The sequence below is a fragment of the Clavelina lepadiformis genome, chromosome 6 (genome assembly GCF_947623445.1).
Source record: "Clavelina lepadiformis chromosome 6, kaClaLepa1.1, whole genome shotgun sequence".
NCBI classification, from domain to species: domain Eukaryota; kingdom Metazoa; phylum Chordata; class Ascidiacea; order Aplousobranchia; family Clavelinidae; genus Clavelina; species Clavelina lepadiformis.
The window spans coordinates 20,209,983-20,228,320 of NC_135245.1; the positions used below are offsets into that span (position 1 = coordinate 20,209,983).

The following is an 18,338-nucleotide window of genomic DNA, read 5'->3' on the forward strand; positions in this document are numbered from 1 at the left end:
TTTCACATGAATTCAACGGTCTTGTGAACCGCCCAATCCTGTTTTTGTTCGGTGGTTAAAGACGAACGGTTTCTTATAGAACAGCGTTTCACAGATAACCTTTACTTGCGGCAATATGAAGTATATCACATGAAGTACAGTACATAGTTCACAATGATGTTTGTTGACAATGCTGGGGGAGCAAAATTGGGGTTGTTCCCCGGTTGTTAAGGCTCCTTCTTCTCTTTTCACTTCCCATTTTTACAACCCCATTTAAACCGGGTACGTGACATTACTATTTTAACTAGGTGTGGCCGACACTGCACACAAATTTTCAATCGTTAATTGCTCGAAAACTATACGTCGTAAACTGATCGGATTTTTACAGGTTAGTAGCAAAAACATCTGGCTTCCTGTATACATCATAATTGTTAAACTAAAAAAAGTGCATTTAGTGTAAATCAAGTATTCCTACAAGTGATACATATCTAGAAGTTTTTCTTGTTACACCGCGCCCCCGCTGTGCGGAAAACCAGCTGACCGCGAGAAGAGAACACAAGACAGTAATAGTTAGTCGAGTTAGGGGTGCGTAAATGAGTAAACGAAAACGATACGCTTCAATGCGGAGAGAGAGCAAAATTATGAAAATATGAGAATATTTCAAAAATTACAAAATCAGACTTTATAAAACAAACATGGAAAGATAACTGAACCTTTTTTAGGAAAAGTCACCAAATTTCAAGTTTCTACAGCAAACAGTGCAACTGTACGCAAAGTTTTGCCGTGACTGTGTGCAGGATCGGCCACAACATAGTGTTGATGGGTTAAAAAGAACGACTGCCTCCTTTTGACGAAAAGAGAATGCGTCGAACAATTCTCTTTGTTTTCGCCAGCTGACATCAACTAACAGGGTGTGCTTATTCAACCCAAGAAGACAACATTATTGTAAATAGCGTTGCGGTGGCAATGTCGGATTTTTATGATAAATGTTTGGTGACAATGACTTGAATGATCTTTGAAAAATGCGGTAAAGTTTTGCGGTAACGTTTTTATTTTTTCTGGCCACCAGCTGGGTGGGGTAAGAACAACTCGATTGGTTTTAGCCCATCTCCTGACGGCGCTGGTTCGCTCAGGCGACCAAGCATATCACCCTATCACGATCATTCTACCGAGACACAAGGCCAAGACAAGGCAATGTTGCAATTGGTCGACACGTTAGGGTGACGTTAGCGCGTGGTTTGCAAGGTTAGACCCTTAAGAACAGAAATGAGGTTTAGGCTTTTAACGAGCAGCTCAGGAAAAAACGAATTTACAGAAACAAGATCAGTCATGTTGTGTTCTAATTTCAATGAAATTTGATCAACAAAATGAAGATTCAAATTTAAGTAACTTATAGTTTGTTTGCAAAATCCTGACTGTTTTATTTGTACTAAGTTACTTATGCCTGTCAGTATCAGCTTGTCTTTCTTGATGAAGTTCTAAACTTCTAATCACCATTGCCAGTGGAAACGTAATGCCGTTTGCGTTTGTCCGGTTATAACAAGTGTATTATTAGATTGTAAATAATAATTTCGAGACCAACCATTACCAGCTAGAGCAAACTCATGCGGAAATTATTTTCTGTAGTTGTCAGATAACCAAAGCTTTTTCAAAACGTGATTGACACAAACATACCTCTATGTGCAAAATGTTCACCAGTTCTTGATATCCAGCATCAGAAATATAATACGGAATGGTCGGCGTTCATACGCATAAAATAAGGTAAGATATATATAGCTGTACTTTATAATTTTGAGAAATTTGTTATTTCACCTTTGATCTTTATTCAAACTCATTCTGATATAGAAATTACATTTTCATATCAATTTCATAACCTAGATGGAAAACCAGGATCATAACCATTCTGTGGATCATGTCCTTAATTTCTCCTGGATGGATGCAAGGACGCCCAAGACGAAATGACTCGGACCCATGTCCTCATACTTTGCAACCTGATGACTCCAACGCTTATAAACTGATCCCTGTTGGTGACAACATCTGCTGCGGCTGCAATCCTGGGTTCCATGTTGAGAAACATTGCTTGTAAGCGACGGCTCATATTCAACCAATCAGCTTCTACCTTTTGGAATTTTTAGATTTTTTTTTCATAATTTGATATCATTGTATTTTATTTGGTTGGTTTTTACTGTACTGTACATTGATGCGTTTGTCTATAATGCATCTTCTATGTAGGCAAGGTCTGGCCCACACGACATGGTGTGAACCTTGTCCTTCTGGTCACTTCATCAGCCAAAAAGCCCACAAGTTGGAAACATGTCATTCTCACCAAGTATGCTCGGAGGACGAAAGCGTGATTTTGCAAGGGACCTCAACGACCGACACCAAATGCGGAAAGCGTACGACTGCTGATAATGAGCTAATGTTAAAGATACAACGTCCTACGGAGTATGTTCTACGCTTCATTTTGTACTATTATTGTTAGAAAAAGTTTTTCTTTGCGACGAATACTGTTCCTTTATGTACACCAAAGCCAAAACGTCTTCAGCACTAACTGGAACTTGTAACACTTTTAAAGAAGCATTGATGACAGCGAAAAAACAAAGCAAGAAACAATGTCGACGATTCCAGCAACGAAACAATCAACATCTATGTCTGTGTCCACTGAAGCTTTGACAATTGTTGGTGGTAAGTGTTGACAAGGTTATAAAAGTTGCATCTATATTAAATTGTTTGATGTGAACGAACCTTAAACAAGAATGTCGCAGATTCAATGTCGGTTTGGGTTTATCTTGGCCCGGTTTTTGCTGGATTCTCGCTTCTGTTATCGCTGATACTCCTCGGAATTTGCATCAAGAATTGTTTGAAAAAAGTAAGCCTTTAGATTTTATTGTACCCATGTATTTTATTGACTTTATTGTGAGACGTAAATTTCTGAAACAATAAACTGATTAAATGTTTCTGAAGGCAAAGATGTGCTGAAGATCGTAGAGTTTCTACGGAAAGCGATAACTTAGAAGACGATCCACCACGAGAAAGTGACTCCTTGTATGAAAATTTAAAGACTTTATTTTTTCTTAGTTCAATGTTTACATATTAAGCTACCGCACAAGCTCGGAACTTCAATATGTTTACTCATATGCATGGAGATGTACTTGTTCGTTGTGACGCAATATTTGGCGTTCCAGGCTTAGAAATCTCAATAAAACAGAAAGAAACCGCTGCCAAGATTCGGGAAATTCATCTCTGATACGAGCAGATTCGAGAGTGGAACTTTCGTTATACCAACGCTCTGACTTGGACAACAGACGCGACTCACAATTCTCCTTCAGCCCTGTAAGCTAGTGACTTACATTGTTTGCATAACTGATAGCACACAGCTGAAGCTCTTCCACTACAAAGGTTGTTGTTTATAGCTCACTGCAAAACTGCAGATCGACTTGCTGCCGAGGCCAACGTCACTTGTAATCTCAACGTCGTCAGATGGCGCTACATCTCTAAAGTGTAGAAATAGCAGCACATCAACCCTAAGCTCAGATAGACTGGATCAATACACACAAGACAGTCCGTTTAACGCTTTTAAGATTCGTTTGGTTTGAATGGTTTTAAAATCACTTTAAAATCAATACATGGACTCAATAAGTGTAACATTATTTAGTTAATTTTCTGAAAAAACTTAACCTGAAGTTTTTGTTTAACTTTTTGTTCCAGTGATGAACTTGTGCTATGCTCTAGCGAAGGTGATAACTCCGGATGACATCCGACCATTTTTCCGAGATCTCACCATTCTTTCTAACCCTGAAGTTGAAATACAGAACTTGCCGCCTCATGGTAAGCTTAGAAGTTGTTGTTGTGACTTAAATCTCACACAGAGATATAAAACGTAGGTTACAGCACCAGTTCTTGGCTACACATAGTCCCGAGTGCTTGCAGTTAATTAAAGGCTACTTGGTATTATTCAGAGTCGCCCCGGGAACAATTTATTCGTCTCTTCAATGTTCTCGTCTGCCACGGGGTGGAGCACTTCACCCCACAGAAGATCGTCAACGTCTGCTACAAAAATGGGTGGATGACGTATTCGGAAGTCGTCATATTTCATTTCCCCGATGCCCAGCTCGCACGAATGACCTCCTGCAGTGGAGGAGAAGGCCTGTAAGTTCCTAATGATGAGTCCCAGCGGTGAACAGGACGAAGGATATGGAAGTAAAATTGACTCTTGACAAATAATTGTCTGGGATGAAATAATGATAAAAATTTAAAACAATCCTACGTTTTTTAAGGGTTCTACGTTTTGCTAAATTGTATCGACGCAGCGTTAAACGTGAGAGCTTATAACTTAAATAAAGTTGAAGCACAATTCTTGCTTTTTCATGTTGCAAATCGATATTGCCTACGCTTTTATTTGATCGCCATGTTTTTGATAATCTTAATCATATAAGCTGAACACCTTAGTTCTTTTGATAAGGAAGAGTTTTGATTTTTCATTTGTAATGGTGGGCAATGCAATGACGTTGAAAGACGTGAGATTGAGGGCCGCGTGTATTTCTCTTGTGTCTGCGTTATATTTTGGCTCCTCTCTTCTGTTAAGCACGAAAATTAAAGGAACTTCATATTATATGAGACTTTCTTCACTTTGTTTTGGCAAACAGGAAAACGCAAAATTAGATTATAAAAAAGGGCCGGCAGGTGGCGCCCATTGAAAAGTAAGTATAAGAAAAACATGGTTTGACACAGCGGGGCAGAATCAGACCTCGGTGGACCTTTCGTAACAATTAACATCGGTTGATTCATCTTTATGTGGGTGGAAATGCGTACAGCCAACAGCCTCCTAACCCACTGAAGGTCGCGTTTATGAAGTCAGGTACCTTCCTGCTGTTGATTGAAACGTTGACATGTCAGCGACATGACAAAGTAATCGAGACCCTTTTGTTAAAGTCGCCTCACAGCGAACGAGAAATAGATCAAACTCTAAGTCGTTGACGGTGTCAACGGCGCATTACTTTTCATGGAACATCGTAAATTTTACCGAAAAATTGCGCTGTACACGAGATGAGTGCATTCACAAAAGGCGCGAATTAGATTTCCAAACAGAGGTCATATGTTTCATTTTGATTGACGTTTTGACAAGTTTGAATAAGGAAGATAAGTCATAATTGCAAAGGCATAATTGACAGATATGTCTGGATCCCAACAAGTCAGTTGCACGGCGCAGGCGATAATTTAGTAGATGCCGTCAAGTATTTGCCACGATGCGGAAATAATCCATCGCATTAATTGAGCGCAACGCGAATTTGGGCAATAATTATTATGGACGAACAAAGAAAAAATATCCCTTCAAAACTGACCCATGGGGAAGCGAATCGTGGGAAAGACCCTGTGACGTCACATAGGCTGATGCAATCGTTGCATAAGCATTTACGTCACAAGATATTTCATGACGCAATGTCTTGACCATAAAAACTTTTCCAGTGATTGGTGCTTAAATATGTTGGTTGGTAAGACACGTTATGTCCAGCGCTGCCAGCAGGTAGACCCGGCGGTCGGTTTCTACATGACTTATGCTACCGAGCAACTCCTGGACAATTGCAGACACAAACATCTTCACAAAATCAACTTTTCTATCACTGAGGCTGTAATTGAATATTATTTAATCTGCAATAATATCAATGCGCGGTCATCATCGTTCCTTGTTCATATGATGGTCGTGAAGTAAGCTGATATGATTGAAAACTCATGAAGCAAGGTATCACGCATCGTGCTGAAAAGAACCAGATATATCTGGAATATGATCCGGTTAAAACAATTCGCATCGTCTGACTTTGGTTTAAAGCGCTGTGATAAACCCGGTCTTTCATGTGCAAATAAACTTAAGTAAGTTGTTAAAGATGTAGATGGTTTGCGATGTAATAGTTTACATTGGTCATTCGTATTGCTTTTTTCGAATCTATTTGAGCACAATACGACACATGTTACATCATAAATATCATTGCAGGTGCGAGCAATGGGCCTGCATAGTAATAAGCGACGATTGGACCGATTTTTGCAGATTGAAGTTTGGACTGAAGTCGCCGGGCTTAGATGAAAATTAAATATTTGCTTTGACTCAGACACAGGAAGTATTTAAGCAGGAGAGGATTTCAAGCTTGTGACGTCGATGAAATCTTCCGACATTTCAACCCACTCTTTCTATTATGTAAGGAGTGACGTCATTACATGGCGTGACGACAGTGATTTCGCACTGAATGCATTCATGCGTGACAACTCACGACAGAGATTGTTGCGCGAAGTCAAAATTTGTGATACTTTCTAAAAATGAAGGTTGGCATTACACGCCTCACTAGTTTCACGTATTGAGAAACTTCTTTGCTGGAATTACGTCACTCTGCATATCGCATCACATTCCTTTGTACAAGACATTTACGTCATAGGCATTGTTTGTTCGTTATGACGCAAATTGACAACCTTCGCGGAGATTTCGATATTACAGCGATTCATGATAAAATACACATCACATGAAGTGATTGACGTCAAAGATTGATGTTGATTTTACAGCAAAGTGTTGGGGATTAGGGGATGTGTGGTTTAGGGGTTTTCATGATGTCTTACCATGTCTTTGACAAGCAGAGTTAAGTATTTACTGGGGTTTATGCTGCTGTACAGAAAAGATAGATGAAGTGTAAATGCAGACGTATTATTTTCTTGAGTTTCGAGTCTAGCAATTTAAATCAAAAAAATGAGTAGTGAGAAGTTTCAATTCTTTTTGATTCAAAGTGAACTTTCTTCCAAACAATTTACCGGCAAACTACATTTTGTTTCATTTAGCGCGACCCCGACATCTGATGCTTTCAAAAGTTGTAACATATTAGCATTATTATTAACATATTATAAGGGTATTAAGCTATCATAAAGCACTAAATCTTTATAATCTCCCCATTGAAACAGTATCTGAAGAGAGAGATCTCACCTTCGGGCGAGAGAAAAAAGGCACAAGCGCCAATCCATGGGTTAACCATAATAGCTTAGTTATTTCTCCCAAGATTAGCTGTGATAAGGAAGCTTGTTTGAGGCCTGTAAAGGATTACAGGAACGTCGTTGGTTTACAAACAGGTATTAGGACAAATTGCGATTTTTTTATGCCAGTTTGGACGACAGCAGCATGTCATTGGTTGGTCTAGAAATTTTATTTTTTGTTGGATTCTTCTTCGAGATAAACGTGTAAGAAAGATTTTCCCGATTTAATGCGAACATCCGCCTTTTTGTGAAAACAATCGCAATTATGGGATGCCTTGTGCAACGTTTTCTTTTGATGAAACTATGAAAGAGGTCTCAATAAACGTTGGTGTTTAACGTAACTTATCAATAATCGTGTCGTCTGGAAATAACTTGTGAACAAACGAAGATTTATTACGAAAACTGAGGTATGATTATGTTATTGATATGGCGTCAAGTACGATATATTGTAAGATACACGGCGTGTTCATGATCGTGAACCAAAGCTTCCGTATGTTGCTCTTAGGGTGTCTAGTTTGTATTGGTTTGTTACGTGTGACGTCTCGGATAGAAACTTGAGTTTTATTGCTACGCAGGAAACAGAAAACTTTAGAATGGGACCTTGCGCTTTTGAAAGTAGTTTTAAAACAAAGGCGCCGCGTACATTGTAGTTCACATCGCCCCGTAGATGACATCAGCAGACGGGAATATGTCAGAAGATTTTACGGTATGCTGGTGGCAGTTCGTGGGGGTCTGGGTGACGGTTGTTTGTAACATGATGACGACTAGGTTTTACCGAAGCTAGTTTGCGGCTGTAACGTGATCTTAATTCTCACGTAAGCTCTTTGTGTCTTTGATAAGGTATTTTGCACAATAAATATCATATATGATATCTATAACATTTAAAGTGTGACTTTTGACTTTGATATTCAAATGTATCATGATCATATCACTAAATGACGTGATTTACCTTTGTAATATTTAGTCGATAAAGCAATCTATAAACAAATGTTTGCAAATTAATAACAGCTTTTCTACTGGTTATGTGCTTAGTAATTCTCAGATAAGATAGAGCGTTGTTATTCGTTGCAGTTAATATCTCCTTATTAGGTTGTGGTGAAACGACGGCGTTGGAATTTTTGTCGCGCACTTTCCATGTCTTTGCCAGGATCTCAAACGTTCCAAATATTTACTCCGGTTATAATAAAATTTCACAAATCTTTTTGTTTGATTCCCGGAAGTTTGAAAAGTGTGACGTAACAATAAAGTTGCGTGCCGAACAAACGAAAGCGTCGAAGGTAAAAGCTCATTGTTTGCCAGTAACGTTAACTCCCGCCCCCCCAATGAGTCATTGTTTCACCAGGACGTCTGACGTTCCTGATTATGATGACTCATACCGTGTATTGCGTAACGTCGCAGGTGTTTTTGACGCAAATGCGTCACCTTTCAAAGCCCAAAAATGTTTGCGTAACTTTGTTGGCTCAAAGGTTGAGCAACATTTAAATCCAATATATAACACGTTGTAAGTAGTTTGACGCATTCTAATATAGTCATGTTGTTCTTTGACTTTGAAACTTGACATTCTGTAGCATACGAATGAATTTGACCACTTTCCGCCTTTGACGTCACTAACTTTTAGTTAGGAATTTGTAAATAATAACATTTCCGCTAAACAACCTTGATAAAAAATTGATTGCACCACAGTCAATTCGTAATGCTTGGAGAAGCATCAAACCCGTTAACTAAAAAAGGTTATTTTTCAATAATAAGAGTTCAAATGACGTAATGATTACATATAAAGATGTTTTCGACAACCGACGTTACAGCCGTCTAAAGTTCATATCCCCCCACGTAAACAAGTCAAGTGTATCACATGATGTTATTATCAGACTGACGAATGACTTGGCAAGTTATTGGCCGCTGTCCCTCTAAGTACGATGTCTTTCTGACGTCATAATCCGCCAGTGTGAGAAAACAAATCAACTCGTACGATCCTGATTTTATTGTCTTTTGTTTGTTCTGCGCGCTTCTACCCAGCTTTGCTTCTATTTCAACTGGCGATATTGCGACATGGGGTGAGTTACCATGGTAACGTTTCTAGTTCTACTCACAAAATTATCGTCGAAACAATCGACAAACACTCTTTGATTTATCTTTTACCCCCCCACAACTTTTGAAACTTGCTAATTAATTTAACACTGAAGCATTTTGGTAAAACACGCCGCCCCATAATTAAAAAAAACGAAATTAATCGTTCAGGAATTGCAGTTATAATTGTATAAGGAAGTAGCTTCAACGATTCACCAGCATCCGTCGTTATACCGGTGGTGATTCATCCGTGAAATGCTATGAAGCGGCCTCACATACAAAACCTTGCTGGGGACAACCCTCCCAACAGACCGAATAAAATTCACCCAGTTATGACGAATTTCATCTGGGTCCAGTTTGCTTGAATGTGGGTCACGAAATAATGAGCATTATGTCGCAATAATAGGCCACGAACCTGAGCTTCAACATCTCTACGCAAGGTTAAAAGTTGGTCATTCTACAAAATATTATCCATTGCCACGTTCGTTTTTAATTTCTTTTTCATATCATTACAACGAAAATGCTGGTATACAACATATAAGATATACAATAAGTCATCGTGTGTCATGACGAGCTCAAAACCCCGCCCATTAAGACGCAGGTTTTGTTGCTAAGAATCTAAACTGCTGGTAGCATGTGACATCGAAGTACTTTGCTAAATTTGCCTGGAGCGGTGTAAAGCGTTAATTACCACTTTGATTGTATCGAATTACTACCTGGACGTGCAAATAAAACACTAAGTTGTCTTCGACTTAGTTCCTAGCTGTTTTGATTCACGCATTGATATTTTAACAACACTCTTTTGGCGCCCAACATCTGTGGTTTGGTAAATTATTGCATCATTGTTCCTCTGCAGATATTGGTAACAGCGTTGCGCGACGATTGTGTCTTTTACAAAGTTCTCTTTCTTCTCTTTCATCGTCTTTCATCTCGAGAAAAGCAAACAAACAATCAAGCTATCTAGCAAAATGCGATCTCAGCCCAAGCAACCTAATACTGACCCGAAGCATGTGCCCTCATTAGGGCAGGCAGCTAGAACTGCCGTACGGGAAGGTGTCACGTTGCTACAGCTGAATGTAGAAGGTCTCACAAAAGCCAAAATCAACATCTTGGAACACCTTGTGAGCACCCACAAAGTCACCACCATCCTTCTACAGTATAAACCACATATTGCAGCCCTCCGAAGCAAGATATCGGCAAGAAACAACCTTTTAAGATGTCTGGTTGGGTCCTCATGGGGTGCATCCACGTTTCGTACAGCAGCGCTTGCGATTGTCCACAGTGCTGCAGAGTACGCTGCTCCAGTCTGGTGTAGAAGTGTACATGCAAAGAAGTTGGACACCACCCTAAATGAGACCCTCAGAATCATTACTGGCTGCCTCCGTTCCACTCCTGTTGCGTTTATGCCGGTGCTGGCAGGCATCGCTCCTCCCAAACATCGGAGAGCACAAGCAACTCACAAGATTGCATGCCAAGCCATGGATAGCATCAACCATCCCTTACACGCAACCCTGGGCGGCCAACCCCACGGTGGCCGTCAGCGGCTGGTTTCTCGCCGCCCCTTTAGCAGACATGCTGCTGCACTTGTGGCCGCCGGCTTCAACATCAACACTGCATGGTGCGACGACTGGAAAGAAGTTTCCCGCCCCCTCCCCCCCCAGTTTAATGTGGAGCCCTCCACCACTACCCCTACTGGCGCAGACCTTCCTCGAAAGGCCTGGACAACCCTGAACCGCCTCAGAACTGGAGTAGGTCGTTTTGGCAAATGCATGCACCGCTGGGGCCTTAAAACATCATCATCATGCATATGCGGTGCAGAATCACAAACAGCAGAACATATCCTCTTCGACTGCCGTGTCCTGCACCCACCCATGGGCCAAGACGACCTAAAGAGCCCTGACGAGGAAGGGAAGAGATGGCTGCAATTGGTAGCCGAATATGCTTGAGCCGACCTCATACGAAAGAAGAAGAAGAAGATCTCGTTTATTCTTATCTTACCATCAGTTGACAACCGCGCGAAATATCATCATTTAGTAAGGCATAAATAATTGCCATTCTGACGTAAAAAGTTGCAAACATTTATGACGTCATTCGAGCTCTTAATTTAAGGAAATATTTGCTGTGATTTCTATGATTTCTTCTTTCTATTTCTACTTTCATGAGGTAATGGGCGGTAAGTGTCAAAAACACTGTTTTGTAATAAGATCTACTCGACCTTGGACTGCTCTACTATGCTTACTGATACCACCTGCGTCGAAAACGTATCCGCCTTGTTTAGTATTTCCCATGAACTGATTATATGTAAGCTTAACGGCATCAAATGATGTGATGTCTTTTAAGTGATTTCTTCCTCATCAAGTGTTTTACAAAGAAGTAATGGCATTAAGTGACAAAACCTTTTGTTACCAGACAATTCTTTTGGTTTTAAATGTCCCGCCTATAACAAAAGGAGACGCACTTGCCGTGTCCATTCAAAGTTAATGATCTTAACAAAGCTTTCTTAAACGCGGTGAACGCGATCACCTTAAACAAAGGTAACAACGTCACCCCACTCATGGTGATGTAACAATAAGCGTCATCACTTTCACCAATAGGAAAGTAACAGGTCGTTTTAAAGTTCACGTTTTAACGAAAATACCATGATGGTATTTTTAAAACTTTTTTACAATTATATAGAATTAGAACATTTGTGCAAATAAGCGCCGAGGCTGCGGCGGTAAACTCACGGAAGATTTTTAACGAAAGATTTATTATAAGAGATAAAAATTCGCGCCGCATTCGCGGTGTAAATGCTCGATTTATGAGGGGTGGGACCGTCACACCCCCATCTTCAACCATTCAGAACAAACCCACATGTGACGTCATGATTGCATCAAAACTTTGCTGACGCAATCACTGTGAAAAGAAACTTACTTTGAGAATAGAGTAACCTGAGCGTACTATCAGATGTGACATGCTATTGTGTAGATATGCAAGAATGACTCTGACATCTCACTGTACCACTCATGTCACCTCGTCCTCATGCGATCCAGCGTTGTAGTTAAGAGTTGGCCCTTTCTTGTTATTGCATTTCCGAGTATTCCGCTAAGTCGGAAATTGTTAAGGGGTCACTTCCCGATAGAAAGGCAATTTTAAGCGGCTGTGACGATGTCGCAGTCAAAGCGTCGTATTAAAAAAGTATGAAATTTTCCGGTCCAATGCGCATGTGACGTCGATATGGGCTGGTTTGTCACGTCATTGTTTGACGATAGCTTGTCCCAGGTCTAAGCTAAGTTGTAAATTTGGTTTGTTGGAGTATTTGTGCTAAAATCTTAAGCTCAAAACTCGCTGTAAAGCTTAGGTAGTTGTTATAGAAAATTGAGTACAAGAATTCAAGACCGGGCAGTCCTAGTCTAGATCTCGTTGCAAGCCCAAATTCAGGGGAGGTTTATTATGTGGTTTTGCGATAGTAGCTTCTTGACTTAATGCACTTTGCATTCAAAACCCTTTCAATTGGGTCATGACCCCTTAAAGCTCAACATCTCTGCACTTGCAACTGTAGTATTTTTCGAAACCTATGTTCTTTCACTTTAACTTGAATGTCCATGTTTTGGTTCTTCTTCTTTCGAAATTTAGATATTTTTGTGTTTTCAAGCTTCGGTGAGTTGTGTTCTACCGAATTTTGTTTATGTTTTTGTGTTTGTTCGATCCATGCTGCACCTGCACTGGTTTACTGGAAAATTACTGACAGCTCAGCCAACTCCAAATTTTTCGCTTTCAATCGCGTTCGCGTGTTTGCAGTTTTCTGGCGTGTGGCTCCCAATGGTCTGAGCCGATAATGACCGACACTTGGTCGTGTTTATCGCGTGTACAGCGATGATTTTATTCATTCCCTGGTAGCTGAAATGCTTTGGAAGATTTCAACGTAAACTGCATTTTCTGGTAAAGAAATAACTACATTGACTTTAACTTTGTGTTGATAGATGCGATATAAGATATAAGGTAACACGCTTAATGTACTCAATGACAAGACACATTGCCTGCACACAGAGTTAATTTACTTGTTCTTTGAATATATCAAGTTTGTGCCACGGACCTAGGATCAAATATAACAATTTCTTTATCATCGACATCACATTGCCAACAATGCCTTCAACAGCTGTTTGCAGACGACGGTAAGTTTTGTTTGGCCCAAATTTATGCAGAAAATATTTCACTCCATTTATTACTTCTATTGTTTTATTTCCCGGTATTTTTGCCCGTTTACTTCGAAATTGTTCGACAATGAAATTATATCAAATGTTTTTCTATATTTAGGCGGCAAATTATTGTGATGGTTATTCTGCTGGTATTTGCACCTCAAAGTAGTCAAAGTCGACCCCCAGAAGAAAATGAATCTGATCAGTGCCCTGATACGTTAAAACCTGACGGAATGAACCCCTACAAGATGCGCGGGGTCCTAACCCCTGACGGAGACGAGATCATGTGTTGTGGGTTGAACCCCGGTTTCTTTTATAAAGGAATCTGCGAGTGAGCGCCATCTTGTGTTTACATAACAAAACCAGCAGTAGCTTAATGATTAAAAGAGGATTTGGGTCATAAAGTGACGTAACTTTGTTTTATTCTTCCAGCCCCGATTTTCCGAGCACAACTCAGTACTTACCCTGCCCCACGGGAACGTTCATGGACGAGAAAGTTCACGTCGAGCCTCGATGCAAACCTCACTCAAACTGCCCCATCCACTACGGGGTGAAGGGGCCGGGAAACTCCACCGACGATACAGAGTGTGAGAAATGTCGGCCGGGTTTCGACTCACTCACAAGCTCAAGAACTGAAACCTGCACCGAGATCAACAAGCTCAAGTCAGTGCGCGAGGATAATTTTGTTGTTTGTGTTTCCTTGTGTGAGTAGGTTAAATGACGAAGCCTGAATTACTTACATTCGACGACGTTCTTTTTAATCCCTCATGCAAACATGTTATCGCAGGCTGGACACTCTAACAAAAAATGTCGACAGCAAAATGATAAAAAAGCCAACGACAGAAATCAGTACTGCATCTACTCCCCCCAACCATGAAGATTCATCGTCACACAAATGTTAGTTTCTAACGTTCCGCTCATGCTATGCTTAATTTCTGTTACGTCATAATGAAATATTTTTGCATGGTGCTGGTTACAGACTCGACTACTTTTGTGATTTGCCTTTGCCTGGGGTTGGGCATCAGTGCGTTCTGGATTTTATTTTTCTGTCTCTTCTATTTTTGTTTTCTGAAGGTGAGCAAGCGAGAGAATTTTTTTGAGAATTTTTTGCTGCTGTTTTTCTTTGAATGCGCAACTTGCTCCATCGTGGAATGTGGAATAAACTCTAGTTTAACTTCCTTCATTATGACTTGCTGTGCAAATTAACTAACATTTTTGTAACACAGCCGAGAGCAAGATCGAATGGAAAGCACTCTGTGACGTGGCACAGTCGATCAGATTTTGATTCCAGTAACTGGACTCCCATTAACGGAAGCGAGCAGGAGTTATCCCGACACAGGTTGATTGCACAGGTGGGTATAGCGTTTTATCCTGATAACTTTCGACTTGAGCATGAACTCTCAAGACTTGAATCATTGTGTTTAGTTTGATCGTTTTGGCCAAACAGAACGATCTTCTTCATTGCATTTACATGTGTTGCCTCAGCCATCTATTCTATAAAGGAACAAATATAGCACATAACATGGAATGAGGTCTTGCAGTAAATTCTTTCTGAAAAAAAAAACGATTTCCTGTGGTAATACACGGACGATTTTCTTATTAGTCTTCAGGGGAACCGAACCATGTCGTGGCTGATGTACAAATGTCAAATGTCGTTGTCGTCGATGAAGTGCGACAACAGCGGTCGGCTCCTTCCACTTCAGAAATTGGAATTCAAACTGAAGTTATGTCAAACTGCACTGAACGGGAAAAGAAATGTAAGAAAATAGCCACGCTAGCCTACAGCAATGATACGTACCAAGTGTACAATATAATTTGCCAGAGCTATTACAGTTTTAAACGCATATGATGATTATTGGACTTACACCGCTGTCTTGTCTCATTGAACCTGTGTCATTTCAGTGTATGACCTGGGCTATGAGTTGGCAGAGATGATTGATAAGAATGACATCTGTCCCCTCTTCCGCAAGCTGACCATTCTTGGCAATCCTGAAACGGAGATAAACAACACAGATAAACCAGGTAAGAATGCATTGTAGAAAAGAAGTCGCAAATGTAACCTAAATAAAGCATATGAGCCACAACTTTTGGATTCGCTATTAATGGCCAACCACGGAGCTCCAGTTCACTGAAAACATGAGCTAAAGTTGTGTGACGCAGATAACCGACATATCCCAACACGAGTGCGGCAAGGACCGTAATGTAATTGCTGCGAGGCACAATCACCAACAGAAATTTTGCCGCGACCACCTGCCATGAGACTACCTCAGGCCTATTGCGTCACCTCCACGTGACCGCGCAGAATGCAGGAGACGTTAATCACTGTCGCACTTCTTGAAAAGTCAGCAGCCATCGCATAAACTATCGGTGCACCAGGAACATGAGTTAAACGCGGAAGAAAGCTTAGCAGCGATGCAACGTGAAGTGTTGTCGCGTTGAGCGAGCTTAAGACAATCGTTTACGATAAACTGACTCAAACAAACAAATATACAAAGAGAACTTTTTGACCTGTAAATGATGGAACGAAGAGTAGGAAATACAAAGATGAGTGATAAAAGAACGCACGCAAAATAAACTTGTGATAAACGTGATGGGCCTGATCGATTAGACGCTCATAGAAATTTCCGGGATGCACCAACACTAGTATCTCTTGGTCTTGTAGATGTACAACATTAAAACAACATCATCTTAACAACAACATCATTAACTAAACGACATCTAAACAACATCATTAACCCTTGCAATATACACTGATGCATAGTCGGGCGCATGGTCGACACAAAAACATTAAAACTTACCAATCTGTTTTGTTTAGAATTCCCCCGCGAATTGTTCATTCGACTCTTCCAAGTTCTGGTGAAGCACGGAGAAGATCACGTCAACCCACAACGTATCGCTGACGTCTGCATCGAGAAAAGATGGACGTCATACGCCCATCTAGTGCAACGTCACTTCCCCGATGAAGTTCAACTTCCAACTGCAAGTTCAACTCCTTGAAGTTAGTGGTCAGTTCCAAGTTGCAATCAAGCCAAAGGCGGTGAAGGATGAGGAGGTTGAAGATGAGGAGGATGAGGGATCCATGTACACGCCTCCAGCTGAGTCCAAACAACAGGAGTGTTGATAATCTCAGGCCAGACCCGTACAAGTGAAAATTATTCTTGTTTTCATGCCCAATGTCTAAATTACGTCCAACAATATTTTTTCAGTGCAATTCTGAACTTAAACGTCTTGAGGCCAAAAACTTGCCTATGCCCGAACATAATACGCAGTGGTGGCCGAACAATCAAACATATTTTACCGAAATGAGCGCATGTAGTGCAGTAGGAACTTTTGTAGTCGGTTGCTTTTCCTAGAACACTTGCGCACTCCGTCTAAGCATATTTTAATTTTGTGTATATTCATGTGCTGCTTTATTCCAAAATCATTGAAATAGTCGATCAAAACATGACCATGCAACCTATCATTGTTTATTTGATCAAAATTTGGTTGCTAAGAATGTCGGTGCATATTAACCACCTTGATATTACCACGTTGCACTGTCTGGCCGCATAAAAGTTCCTTGCTAGATATTTCTTGGTTGTTTGTATTAGGCAAGTCTTTACAGAATACAATACGTCATTGGCGGTGTGACGTACATTGCTGTATCATGACACTTGCGTTGTTAAAATGTTTTCCGTGCAGCCGTCTTCTTTCCTATAGAGCCATACACCATATACTATATACGCATGTAACTATTGCTGACGTAGCATTGGTGCGACTCTTGGTATCTGTGCAATGCACAAAGCACATGTCGTACTGTGCCAAAGTGGTTATTGGTTTCAAGTTACTTGTTACTTGTTTTTTGTTTGTAGTTGATGTTGGTTACCTGTTAAATTACTTGTTACCTGTTTAAATAAAATTTAGATCAAATTAAGCTTGTGGCAAAGTCATAACCTGTGCGTTGTTTTACGAAGAGTAAGAAACAGGAGAAAAGTGAAACAAAAACGTTTATCGTTAAGTTCCGATTTATACGAACTTGGAAGCAAAGAGCTTAAAGTTACGACTCATTCGCACAACGTGGCCAAGAGGATAAGTTCCACAGAATGAATCATTTCTTGGTTGTTCGAGCCTCTGTAATCGCTCTAAGTGATTCTTGTGATTGTAGTTTCATAATTAATGCTTCTACTGTATTTGCTTGGTCTTACAATGGGATATAGTGGTTAAGAATTGCCAAAGTTTACCTATTTAAAGCTGTTTTAAGTTAATCTATTGTTACGTGAACCAGTTTAACGGCTAGCAATAGGCGTTTAACTAAGTTTAAGATTCTCTGACCAAGAAGCGTGGCTTGCACAGCCTGCGTAGGCCAACTGTCGTCAATGCTTAACAAAAGTTCAACGAAATAGCAGCAAACAGCTCTGACTCATGCAGCAGAATACTTCCCCGTGGGGATTCACCTAAAAAAACTATCCCCGCCGGCTTCCCAGACAAGATTGAACCGGTTGTTGTTTCCATTTTTTCTTGAATAGAGCATTCTAGAACTTTCAAACCGCGGTTAGTCAGCCATTCGTCAACAGAGATTACTGGGAAAGCGAAAACCATATCTCTATAGACTATAGAGTCTTGCAAAGTATTGTTCAGTGTTTTGGCGACGAATCGCTTGTATTTCACTCAATTCAAGGCGGCAAAGGTAAACGTAGAAGTGCTAGTTGTGATACTGCAAGTGCTGGTGTCTAGTTGTATGTCGTATAAAGGTAAAAGTTATTGCAATTCTTGGATTGATCAAACCAGAGCTTCTGAACCAATGAAAACACAAAGTTTGAAAGTTTAGTCCTGTTAGAATTATCCGGTGGACAATAGCAATGTTGGAATAAGCGCCGATAAATTTCGTAATGTTGAAAAATAATCACAAATTAAGAAACAAACTAGCGAGTAAACCCAGGCATTAAGTACGTATAGGCAAGCACTAGCAGTGGCTACGACGCATAGAGCTTATGCCTCTGCCACAAACAGGCCATGTTCGCACGATCTCGAAACCAAGGTATTTTAGCAAGTGAGCTTGTGGGTCGCACGTGAACGATCATATCTCATAGAACTACTTAAAAGATTATGCAACCGTTCCGCTGTGAC

At 40.4% G+C, this 18,338-nt stretch overlaps 3 protein-coding genes across 3 annotated transcripts; all 3 read left to right on the forward strand.

The window, feature by feature from the left end:
* Positions 1 to 313: 313 nt before the first annotated feature.
* LOC143462385 (uncharacterized) lies at positions 314 to 4,591 on the forward strand. The gene is made up of 11 exons (XM_076960526.1): positions 314 to 367; positions 1,606 to 1,740; positions 1,858 to 2,061; positions 2,212 to 2,424; positions 2,555 to 2,664; positions 2,745 to 2,847; positions 2,941 to 3,024; positions 3,165 to 3,312; positions 3,393 to 3,540; positions 3,688 to 3,807; positions 3,939 to 4,591. The coding sequence occupies exons 2-11, from the start codon at positions 1,712 to 1,714 to the stop codon at positions 4,130 to 4,132; spliced, it is 1,353 nt and encodes a 450-aa protein (XP_076816641.1). The 5' UTR covers positions 314 to 367; positions 1,606 to 1,711; the 3' UTR covers positions 4,133 to 4,591.
* Positions 4,592 to 10,022: 5,431 nt separating this feature from the next.
* Positions 10,023 to 11,000, forward strand: LOC143463411 (uncharacterized). Its single transcript, XM_076961876.1, has one exon. It carries the CDS (start codon positions 10,023 to 10,025, stop codon positions 10,998 to 11,000), a length of 978 nt encoding a protein of 325 aa, XP_076817991.1.
* A 2,011-nt stretch (positions 11,001 to 13,011) lies between these two features.
* Positions 13,012 to 17,145, forward strand: LOC143461591 (uncharacterized). Its single transcript, XM_076959357.1, has 9 exons — positions 13,012 to 13,208; positions 13,351 to 13,563; positions 13,665 to 13,895; positions 14,020 to 14,129; positions 14,212 to 14,306; positions 14,459 to 14,584; positions 14,836 to 14,989; positions 15,135 to 15,254; positions 16,048 to 17,145. Exons 1-9 carry the CDS (start codon positions 13,180 to 13,182, stop codon positions 16,227 to 16,229), a joined length of 1,260 nt encoding a protein of 419 aa, XP_076815472.1. The 5' UTR covers positions 13,012 to 13,179; the 3' UTR covers positions 16,230 to 17,145.
* The last annotated feature ends 1,193 nt before the right edge of the window (positions 17,146 to 18,338 follow it).